Source organism: Nannobrachium achirus, assembly GCF_963921795.1.
Source record: "Nannobrachium achirus genome assembly, chromosome: 9".
NCBI lineage: Eukaryota > Metazoa > Chordata > Actinopteri > Myctophiformes > Myctophidae > Nannobrachium > Nannobrachium achirus.
The window spans coordinates 47,606,405-47,618,918 of NC_137818.1; the positions used below are offsets into that span (position 1 = coordinate 47,606,405).

General features: G+C 39.7%; 1 protein-coding gene across 1 annotated transcript; it reads right to left on the reverse strand.

Annotated features, from left to right (window-relative positions):
• Positions 1–436: 436 nt before the first annotated feature.
• Positions 437–9,053, reverse strand: mthfr (methylenetetrahydrofolate reductase (NAD(P)H)). Its single transcript, XM_080733436.1, has 12 exons — positions 8,654–9,053; positions 7,908–8,158; positions 6,930–7,168; positions 6,388–6,498; positions 5,589–5,782; positions 4,969–5,219; positions 4,645–4,779; positions 4,330–4,510; positions 3,989–4,171; positions 3,710–3,811; positions 2,316–2,435; positions 437–1,831 (listed from the first exon to the last, which is right to left on the reverse strand). The coding sequence occupies exons 2-12, from the start codon at positions 8,138–8,140 to the stop codon at positions 1,604–1,606; spliced, it is 1,977 nt and encodes a 658-aa protein (XP_080589562.1). The 5' UTR covers positions 8,141–8,158; positions 8,654–9,053; the 3' UTR covers positions 437–1,603.
• Between the last annotated feature and the right edge of the window lie 3,461 nt (positions 9,054–12,514).

The window sequence follows — 12,514 nt, forward strand, 5'->3', positions numbered from 1 at the left end:
TCCTTTCCTCTCTCCTCTTCTCATGTCCTACATGCTTCCTCAGTGGGAGGTACTAACATGCAAGGAAAGGACACAAGTGTAGGAAATGAGGATGTAATTTAAGCACCTGAGACACAGCCTAGTCCCTTTTATGCCATATGGAGATCCCTGCCTGATTGCAGTTTTAAGTAGATTGGTCTGGCGCAAAGGACAGATTCATTCACATGCACACACATAGATTTTGTGTATTTACTATTTATTTATGTGAAGGGTAAATTCTTGAAAATGTGACTGAAGCTGTAGTCATAACCATTCTGTGTGTCAAAAAAGCCTAACTACAAGTTCACAACATGAGTTTGTAGATCTGCTATCTTTGCCAAATATTCTGCCATTTTTGTTGAATGTTTGCCTATCAGTTTGTGTGGTTAACAAACAACAAAATCAATGAGGTAATAAAAGAAATGCTTTAATTGAGCTATAGGCACCATCAGAAATACAATAAATATGAGTGTTTTGAATAAAAATCAGTGCCAGTCACAAATATACAATGATTCGTATTTTGAATACTAGCCACTTGACAGTGTGTGCAGTCAAAGAAACTAAAGTCTACGATAGATTATAATCACTCACTCATCGTCTGGTAACACCCGTCCTACAATGTACACTTTGTATAAAAAAAAACACCATTTTCATTTAGTCACAACACACTTGCATAATGTAAACATCCAAAAATGCTTTCAGGTCCTATGCGTACAGTAGGGACTCTGCAGCATTGACATTCTAATAAAAACAAATAATACATACCATTTTAATTACTATTTGGCATCTTATTGGAAAAATAAACATTTGAAAGCAAAAACCCAAAAAAAAAGAGAAAGAAATATATACAGTATGCCATATGCATTTTGGAGGGGTTCTATTTGAGTCATCATTCCACTAATGCCTTTTCATTTATAAGGCATTTGACTAAAAGACAGTTATTTGCTGAACATATTGTTCACAAATATAAACCAAAATTATATTTAGACAAATGAGTACATTTGTCTTCAGCATTAACAGTTTCAAGTTAGTGCTCCCAGTGAAGTCATCAGGATACTTATTCCATGACATGCTAAATACTGCTCAGGAAAATTATGGAAATCAGGCAATTGTACTGACAAATGACAATAAAACACATTTTACATTAAAGAGCAGTGTATTATTGGTGAAACGCTCAATGCACATTTGCTAATTTCCCTATTAACTAATGATTCTAAAGATTATTAAGATGAACTGGTGATGGCGACATATGCCAATTTGCGGTCAAATACTTATTATGTAAATCCTGCTAACCTCATGCTTTAATTGGGCTAGGTAAAATGTTCTCCATTTGTTGCCCAATACAAAGCTAGACATAAAAAATATATATATAAAAAACACAGTTGTATAAAAAGTCTTTAAAAAAAAATCACATCATGAAGTAAGAATACTCCAGGTTTTAAAATACCTTGCGGTGTTCGAGTCAAGAGCCCTATACGTGTAGGCTCTTAATAGCAGCAATCAAAAGTACAAAAACAAACAATTCGAGAGTCACATAGCTTTTCCCACTTCTTGTCAGCAGTCAGATGGGTCTTGAAATCGGACATTATTCTGAGATGGTTCCCTCGTCGTCGGCACATACATGTAGGGGCGCGTCGAGCAGTTCAAACATGTCATCAATGACCTGCCATAAGCAGCTGTCCAGGGGGAAGTCATTGTCCACTAGGTTGACCAGGAAGTAGTTGTCGTGAATGTATTTAATGATCATCCGCGAAGGCGACTCGTCTTCATAGAGTTTAGCCCACTGCTCGATCCACAGAGCGAAGGCCTCGTCCTGGTGAGATGGAAAGAGACACACGTCAAGACGATGAACTACTTAACCCTATACTAAAACGCTAGATCTGCCATTTTCGCAGAATGTCTTCTAGAAGGTTCACCTATTATGACCTACCCAGAATAGGGAGGGACGCTACGCTAGGGTTCATGTGATTAAGTCAGAGGGAAATTTGTAGATTCTAGGCTATTCTTTATGACTTAATTGTCAATCATTATCAGTTTTTAAATAAGGATTTACAGAAGGGGATGGTGTTTCTCAAACTTTGGGTTGAGACAGGATACGCAGCAAGAATTGTGGGTCCAGACCTCACGGTCAATGCAGAATGGAGGTCACAGCGTGAAAGAAAAGCAACACCACCATTTTAAACCAACAGCAATGTTATCTTGAAACGTGCATTCACTCCCCTTCAAACTCTTTTCTCTCTAAATACCAGAGAACACGTGACCGACATTAGACAAAGAAGGAACACACAAACACTCACCTTCCAATACATGAAGCTAACAGGGTCCACTACGGTAGGCTGGACAATTTCCTTGCCTGGGAAGATCCCCCATGTCACAGCGTTGGGCTGCATGTCATGAGCGTTGGTCAGATTACGGCCCTGAAGAGATATGTAAAAAGATTTATAATAAATTATTTGTATAGTATGCTTCAATGAAGCTCAACATGCTATAGAAATCGACAAATAAGCAAGAACAGCCACTTGACAGCGAATACATTCTCAGCACCATTTAAAAATAATAATTGCGACCGTAGGTCGCAGTTACTTGCACACTATCCAAACCTCCACCGGCTGTCCCTCCGTCACTCCGTCACTCCCTCTGTCACACGTCACACGTCACACTTTTGCCCTGCTCATATCTCTGCAACCGTTGCCCCGATCCATGCCAGATTTTGCACACACACTCCTTGCCTGCCAAACTACAACCTCCAAGGACCCCCGGAGTTTCGGGGACCCCCAGGTCCCTGGGGGACCCCCAGGTGTAAAAAATTACCAAATGTGCAAAAATGACCAAATGACCACCCCAACGGGGCTGCTCTCTCTGTGTCACACACACACACACACACTCTCTCTCTCTCTCTCTCAAACATAATGTGTGACCTGCCAAGTGGCAAGGAATGTTGCCACTGTCCTCTCTCTCTCACACACACACACACACACACACACACACACACACACACACACACACACACACACACACACACACACACACACACACACACACACACACACACACACACACACACACACACACACACACACACACACACACACACACACACACACACACACACACACACACCCCTTCACACCAGGGAGTCCAGGAAGGATGAGCCTCCATGCTTAAGTGTCAGGTGATCATTGCTGAAACCTCAGAACAATAGCCACATATTAGCAACCATAAATACAGATGCCCACCCTTTAGCTAACAGAAACTGCTTTTGTAAATGCTGGAATGTTAAAAAGGTCATCTCTTTCACTTTCAATTGTATACATTAGCTATTGTTCATAACTACACAGTCATGTCATCAAAATGCATCTGTCCCATCTAGCGCCACCATCTGGCTGATTTTTAAAAAACACATTTTTGGACACTGCTCCTACAGAATTTGCCCTAAAATCACACAAACCACTACACAGTATCTCTACAGTCACCCTGCTCCTACAGATTTTGCCCTAAAATCATGCACACCAGTACACAGTATCTCTACAGTCATGTAATCACAACGCATCTGTCCCATCTAGCGCCACCATCAGGACGATTTTGCACAAACTACTTTTTGGCCTATTTATGGAGATAAGCGACCAACGGTCGCTTATCTCCCGATTAGGGAGTCTTACTGGTAATAACTGGATTTCTTGACAGAACTCACATGTACGTTGACGATTTGGTAGTTGACTCGAGGCTCATATTTCTTCAGTACTTGGAGGAGAGCGGTCACGTTTTCACTTGATGTGAAGAATTCCAGGTAGGCCTATGGTGTTTGGAATATTTTAATTAAAATTACATAATATTTAAGCACTTAAGTCCCATATACTTACATTGTATGATACCTATAGTATACCGTAGCTAGTTCATTGGCAATTAATAATAATAACAATAGAAAGGAAAGTATAGTGTACTGTGTGAAGTAGAAGAAAAATGGTCTTACCTTCTGGAAAACATAGCCTCCAGAAGGTCCCCAGCCTACTACAGGGTCTGTCGAAGGCTTGCCATTGATGTTGGGCTGGGAGTTGATGGTGAGCACTCCACGCCGGTTCAGCTTCATCAATTCATCTTTCAGCAGGTTTGTTTCTTGAGCCAGGGGCTCGTCATTCCAAGGCAAACACATCACCTAGCGATAAGAAGCCAGTTTCTGAATACATTCTGTCCTGTTGTAAGAGTTGTATCATCAGCTACATAAACATATTTAATACAAGGGAAATGAATCATCTAGAAACCATTGGGTCATTTGCCACACCATGAAGAGGACTGCATGTGCGCTATGGGTACCTTGTGTCCGTTGCTGTTGGGCTGGTTTGTGATGTAGGACGTGAACACCTCATAGACACTGGCCTCACTGGTCAGTTCCTCACCCCACATCTGCAGTAGATCATCTTTAGATGACTTGCTCTTCAGGTAGAACAGGTAATAGTCATTGAGCTCGCCGAAGGCTGGAGACGAGGAGTTGCCCCTGAAAGAAATGAATCAACACAGGTAGATATTTTAATGCTATTGACAAAACCAAGGTTCATGTGTTATATTATATCATTTTTTTCCTGAGTACCCAAGCCTAATATCTCCCGTGGGCAGAGGGGATTTTTTTACCATCTGCCGTTGGGGAAGTCATCCCAGTCCTGGGTTCTGTAGATGTAGCTCTTGGGTCTGGAGGCCCAGAATATGGGACGCACGTCCTCCACCTTCCGTTTGGGGTTGGCACTTGTGGCCCAGGGAAGAGACCGCCTGGCAAATTAAAATACAAGCTCATCAGAAAGGGGACAGACAACCAGATAAACAATAGAATGCCCGGTTTGATTCCAGGTGCCTCTCCTTGGCTTCTCCATCTTTACTTTGATCATTTACTCCTAAAAATACTGCACATTTCATTTCCAGACTCTAGAAGAACAATAGAATTGAGTCTGTGACACTGACCTGGGGTCTTCTATCCACAAGCCCAGCTGGCGGAGGACCTCCATGGTAGCCACCTCGCGGTTCAGTGTGTAGAAGTGGAGGCCAGGCACCTGGCCACTCTTTAGAAGGACGCGGCACATTTCCACTGCCTGGTCGATACCATAGTTGCGGATGGCAGCGTCGTTATCTTTGATTGGCTCGATCACCTTGGTGATCTCCTCAGGAATCTCTAGCTTGGACAGTTTGACGAGCTGACGCAGAGACTGGTAACCCTGGTGTGGGACAGGTTAACAACAGGTTATCCCTTTAGATGTTCAAATATAACAACAAAGATACGATGATAATACTAGGTCAGACAAAATGGGAACCTATGTGCCCCCATCCTCACCACATTTAAAACCACACTCGCATTCTCTACCTAATGATCATAAAAAAGAATTCTACCCAATAAAAATTATTATTATGTTGTAAAGTTCTCTGTGGTTCCCAAGCAGGATTGTGGGCTCCTGTTTTGAGGCAGCCAAACATATTTAATAACAGTCACTTCCCAAACTATCTCTAAAGAAAACTTTATCTAAATCTATGGCTGCACAGATGCACTTATTTGCTGAGGTAAAGTCTAGTATTTCCACTCAAGTTACCTGGATGGGGAATATTCCAGGTATGATGGGACACGTGATGCCAATGGCTCTGCAGTCTAGTACAAACTTAAGGAAAGTGTCGGCCCGGAAAAAAAGCTGGGTGATGATGAAGTCAGCCCCGGCATCCACCTTCTCCTTCAGGTATCCGAGGTCAGCCTCATAGCTTTCTGCGTCAGGGTGGCCTGTTGGGTATCCTGGACACAAATCACACGAGAAATGTAAAAGGGCGGTAGGGCATTCACCAAATATTCAAATATTCGAATATCAAAGTCACTATTCGACATTGTTCACCAAAGTCGAATATTCACTTTTTTTTTTATTGTTTTCTCTTAAAAATATATATACTTTATAAAGCTTGGCTAGATAGGAAGTCATAAGAATGAGCTGTCAATGCCCCTGGTGGATGAATTTGTTAATGCTCTATACCCGGGGTTCTCAAACCTTTTTAGGCCGTGACCCCCAAAATAAACATATTTGAACTGGGGACCCCCACCCTGACAAGCACTTGGAATTGTAGGTATTACATTTAATGTGACTCGGTTCCGCAGATAAATATTGTTGCGAGGCGTTGTGAGCATGTAGATCGGCTATTTTCACAATGTTTCGCCTCTTGCTTTCTTAATATTTGACAGTTTGGCCAGTCCTGTAGAATATTCGACTATTCGAATACTTTGAGATCGAATAATTCGAATACTAAAAATCACTATTCGTGAATGCCCTAAAGGGCGGTGACTGGGTTGTGAGTATCCCAGTATTTCATCAAGAGGGTGGCTAAGCCTCAATAAAAACAGACATCTACCTGCAACACAGACGTCAAAGTAGTCATCGAACTCGGAGCGGATGTGTTTGACGAGGTCTGTGCCATAGTTGAAACCATCTTCCTCCTCCTCCCAGTCTGTTCCAATTGGGTCTATTGAGATGTGAGAACATACAAATCTTGAACTGGACAACACACACAGGTACACACACTTGAGAAGCAAAACATGAATCAGCTGGAACCCAAAAGTAACGCAACAGGTCTATTTATAGACTCCATGTGCTTTGAAAAAAATAAAAACATTCAAAATAGCCTATATAAAGGCCCCAATAATTAATTATATATTTATATATAATTATTATAATCTTTAATAGTGTAATAGGTTGTTCTTTTGTGTGGCTACATTTAAAGTTATACAACTGTAGTAGTGTGGCCAATATTTGCCAAATCAAGTATTACATTACAGTGGTATTACCTTTCATGACACTTTTAAGACGTATTGCCTTTCATGGACTAAGATCCCCTTCTGAACTAAGCTCAACCCCGAAAGTCCTGGCTTCAAACAAGAGAACAGTGTCCCCTACCTCCTCTCAGTGCCATGATGTTTTTGAGGCCCAGACGCTTGGCTTTAGCCAGGTAGCCAGTGATCTTCTGTTTGCTTTGATTGCAGCAGGTCATGTGGAGCACGGTCTCCAGACCACAGTAGTTCACAGACGTGCTGGCGATCATTATGGACGAGGTCTCCTTGTCTGAGCCTGGATCTCCCGCTGGGTGCCAAGTGATGTCGATGAACAGGGGCCCTCCGGAGCCCATGCGGTCAAATCTTTAAAAATAAAAATAACGTCAAACTTAAAAGAAATGGCCTTCCGGTGTGGCATGGTGACGGCGAGTAGTCTAATATACACTGAAGATGCACACGAAATCCAACAATCCTCTGGAACATCCTTTGATGTAAAAAAAGGAAAAAAAGAGGGGAATCCCCAGCATGAAGCAGTGTTGCTAAACAGCCGAGTCAAGGTTTTCTTTGGATGGTCTGATCTCTCCCAAAATAGGAAACAAGACAACCGAGAATCTAATATGTCAACAATGTCACGTTCCCAACCAGTTGTTCGTGGTCTGCTGCAGCATGCACGGCACACACGCCGCGTTGGGGCTGGAGCAGTGGTTGAAAAAGTACTCAAATGTTAATATATATTAAAGTATCAATACGGCAATGTAGAATGTAAAAAAGAAAAAAAGGGGGGAATCCCCAGCATGAAGCAGTGTTGCTAAACAGCCGAGTCAAGGTTTTCTTTGGATGGTCTGATCTCTCCCAAAATAGGAAACGAGACAACCGAGAGTCTAATATGAAGAGTCAAGAGATACTTAAAACTGCTTGGACATTGTTAATTTTTAGGGACTGTCATAATGGACCAATTAAAAAAACTCCTTCTATGTATGTTACACCATACATAGACGATGGAAGGAGCTTTATCACACCACACACATTAATAATATTGTAACGTCCACAGTTACAGGTGTGGCATGCCTGAACACAGGGGCAAAACACACATGCAACATGCCTTGAGATAAGATTGACAGCTCCACTGGCAGTCCTGGGTGGGAAGAACTCTAGGGAGAACCAGGGGTCTCCGCTCTCAATCCTCCGGCGCATCTTTTCCCGCAGCCTGTCCGTGCGGTCTGTGTCCAGCAGTGGGGTTGAGCACCGGGAGCTCTCCTTGGAACTGTCCCCGGTCTCCCCACTGCTGTTACTGCTGGCCCCACTGGAGTCGCTTTTAAACAGCTGATTCACCATGTTGTCCGCTGTCGTTGACTGGGAAGAGAGATAGAGAAAGCATATTAGTAATGATATCATAAATCCCCACAGGCAAAGTTTTGTTTTCACTCTATTCCTAAAACACGTAGATGACGAGGAGCAGTTTTAAGGGGTTGGTGCCTTGCTCAACAGCACATTGGCAGTACCCAGGAGGTGAAATGGTACCTCTCCTGATAACAGTCCCCATGTTACTGTGGACCATGCATTGATTGATTGATTGATTGAAGGCTTTATTAGAAGTTTGCATAGGAAAAGGTACAGTTTCATGACGGTACAGTTCACTGGTACAAGGTCTACTAAAAGGAGATCCTGAAAAGACTAAGCTTATTTCAACAGGAAACCATTAAAGTATCTCATATAACATTGAATGACAGACGAATAGAACACATGCATGGACATGAATGAATCGACGACCCCCACCCCATTTGCTAAGGCAAGAAAAGTCAATAAGGACTAAAGTTAACTGCCCCCGACTTCATGATTATTACTTACCTAAAAGTCTGTCCGCCGTGTACACTCTGTTGCTTCTCTCTACCCTCTCTGTCTGTCTGTCTGTCTGTCTGTCTGTCTGTCTGTCTGTCTGTCTGTCTGTCTGTCTGCCTGTCTCTCTCTCTCTCTCTCTCTCTCACTCACACTCACTTTCAGTTTATCAAAAAACGCATTATTATATCGCTCATAAGAAGTCCTGTTGACGAGGCAACACAAAACTCAGCGCGGCTAAGTTAGCTTAGCTCAACCCACATTGAATGCCAAAGTAAATAGTATTATCACGGTTACTATCATACACTGCTCTACTAGCTGTAGCGCTGCATGCATGCGCACTGTTCATGCACATGGAGCTGGAAACTGTCAAAGTGAATTACCCGGCGTTGTGGAGTCTTTGTGGCCAGCATGTAGCTAACGGCTCTTTTATATAGCCCGGTGTCCAGATAGACACTCCTCCGCTACCCCCAAAAGAGGAGCGTGAAACAACAACTGTTCAAAAGAATTCTCCATAGCAGCAGGGTATAATGTATCCCATAGCCCAGAGTATCGTGTATCCCATAGCCCGGTCATACGGCGCTTTGAGGCCGGAGATACACTGCGGTCACGCTATCTACACTTCAGGAAAAGCTGGTCGCGCTATCCTCACTTCAAAATATGGTGCGCTTCTACACGGCTGTTTACGGTTTGACAAGGGGATGGTGCGTTCAAGGCGAGCTGGTACATTAGAATTTCTAGACTTTCGAGACCAAGGGTGTATAAAATATGGAACTACATACTATTCAATCAACAGATGCTTTAAATTAGACCCCCCCCCCACGTAGTGATGTCAGTAGCTCATATACTGAATGAATACGATGCATAGTAGTGATGTCTGTAGCTCATACTGAATGAATATGATGTATAGAATAGTGATGTCTGTAGCTCATACACTGAATGAATATGATGTATAGAGTAGTGATGTCTGTAGCTCATATACTGAATGAATATGATGTAGTGATGTCTGTAGCTCATATACTGAATGAATATGATGCATAGAGTAGTGATGTCTGTAGCTCATATACTGAATGAATATGATGCATAGAGTAGTGATGTCTGTAGCTCATATACTGAATGAATATGATGCATAGAGTAGTGATGTCTGTAGCTCATATACTGAATGAATATGATGTCGTGATGTATGTAGCTCATATACTGAATGAATATGATGCATAGAGTAGTGATGTCTGTAGCTCATATACTGAATGAATATGATGCATAGAGTAGTGATGTCTGTAGCTCATATACTGAATGAATATGATGCATAGAGTAGTGATGTTTGTAGCTCATATACTGAATGAATATGATGCATAGAGTAGTGATGTCTGTAGCTCATATACTGAATGGATATGATGGCATAGAGTAGTGATGTCTGTAGCTCATATACTGAGCTCATATACTGAATGAATATGATGTATATAGTAGTGATTTCTGTAGCTCATATACTGAATGAATATGATGTATAGAGTAGTGATGTCTGTAGCTCATACACTGAATGAATATGATGTATAGAGTAGTGATGTCTGTAGCTCATATACTGAATGAATATGATGTATAGTGATGTATGTAGCTCATATACTGAATGAATATGATGCATAGAGTAGTGATGTCTGTAGATCATATACTGAATGAATATGATGCTTAGAGTATTGATGTCTGTAGCTCATATACTGAATGAATATGATGTATATAGTAGTGATGTCTGTAGCTCATATACTGAATGAATATGATGTATAGAGTAGTGATGTCTGTAGCTCATATACTGAATGAATATGATGTAGTGATGTCTGTAGCTCATATACTGAATGAATATGATGTATAGTGATGTCTGTAGCTCATATACTGAATGAATATGATGTATAGAGTAGTGATGTCTGTAGCTCAAATACTGAATGAATATGATGTATAGAGTAGTGATGTCTGTAGCTCATATACTGAATGAATATGATGTATAGTGATGTCTGTAGCTCATATACTGAATGAATATAATGTATAGAGTACTGATGTCTGTAGCTCATATACTGAATGAATATGATGATGTTCCTAAGTACCTCTAAAAAATATTCCCAAACTTTTTTACTGTGCCAATAATTTATAATAAATTCTACAAATATTACCATAATCCATTCGCTATACTGCAAAAAGTATAAAATCTGATAAAAATTAAGAAGATTTGTTACCATAAAACAACTATGTCACCTTATTCATGATGTACCGAAGTACCTCTAAAAATATTCCTGACCTGTTTTACTGTGCCAATAATTTATAATAAATTCTACAAATATTACCATAATCCATTCGCTATACTGCAAAAAGTATAAAATCTGATAAAAATTAAGAAGATTTGTTACCATAAAACAACTATGTCACCTTGTTCATGATGTACCTAAGTACCTCTAAAAATATTCCTGACCTGTTTTACTGTGCCAATAATTTATAATAAATTCGACAAATATTACCATAATCCATCCGCTATAGAGCAAAAAGTATAAAATCAGATAAAAATCAAAAAGATTTGTTACCATAAACCAACTCTGTCACTTTGTTCATGATGTTCCTAAGTACCTCTAAAAAATATTCCCAACCTTTTTTACTGTGCCAATAATTTATAATAAATTCGACAAATATTACCATAATCCATCCGCTATAGAGCAAAAAGTATAAAATCAGATAAAAATCAAAAAGATTTGTTACCATAAAACAACTATGTCACCTTGTTCATGATGTTCCTAAGTACCTCTAAAAAATATTCCCAACCTTTTTTACTGTGCCAATAATTTATAATAAATTCGACAAATATTACCATAATCCATCCGCTATAGAGCAAAAAGTATAAAATCTGATAAAAATCAAAAAGATTTGTTACCATAAAACAACTATGTCACCTTGTTCATGATGTTCCTAAGTACCTCTAAAAAATATTCCCAACCTTTTTTACTGTGCCAATAATTTATAATAAATTCGACAAATATTACCATAATCCATCCGCTATAGAGCAAAAAGTATAAAATCTGATAAAAATCAAAAAGATTTGTTACCATAAAACAACTATGTCACCTTGTTCATGATGTTCCTAAGTACCTCTAAAAAATATTCCCAACCTTTTTTACTGTGCCAATAATTTATAATAAATTCGACAAATATTACCATAATCCATCCGCTATAGAGCAAAAAGTATAAAATCAGATAAAAATCAAAAAGATTTGTTACCATAAAACAACTCTGTCACCTTGTTCATGATGTTCCTGAGTACCTCTAAAAAATATTCCCAAACTTTTTTACTGTGCCAATAATTTATAATAAATTCGACAAATATTACCATAATCCATCCGCTATAGAGCTAAAAGTATAAAATCAGATAAAAATCAAAAAGATTTGTTACCATAAACCAACTCTGTCACCTTGTTCGTGATGTTCCTGAGTACCTCTAAAAAATATTCCCAAACTTTTTTACTGTGCCAATAATTTATAATAAATTCGACAAATATTACCATAATCCATCCGCTATAGAGCAAAAAGTATAAAATCAGATAAAAATCAAAAAGATTTGTTACCATAAACCAACTCTGTCACCTTGTTCATGATGTTCCTAAGTACCTCTAAAAAATATTCCCAAACTTTTTTACTGTGCCAATAATTTATAATAAATTCGACAAATATTACCATAATCCATCCGCTATAGAGCAAAAAGTATAAAATCTGATAAAAATCAAAAAGATTTGTTACCATAAAACAACTATGTCACCTTGTTCATGATGTTCCTAAGTACCTCTAAAAAATATTCCCAACCTTTTTTACTGTGCCAATAATTTATAATAAATTCGACAAATA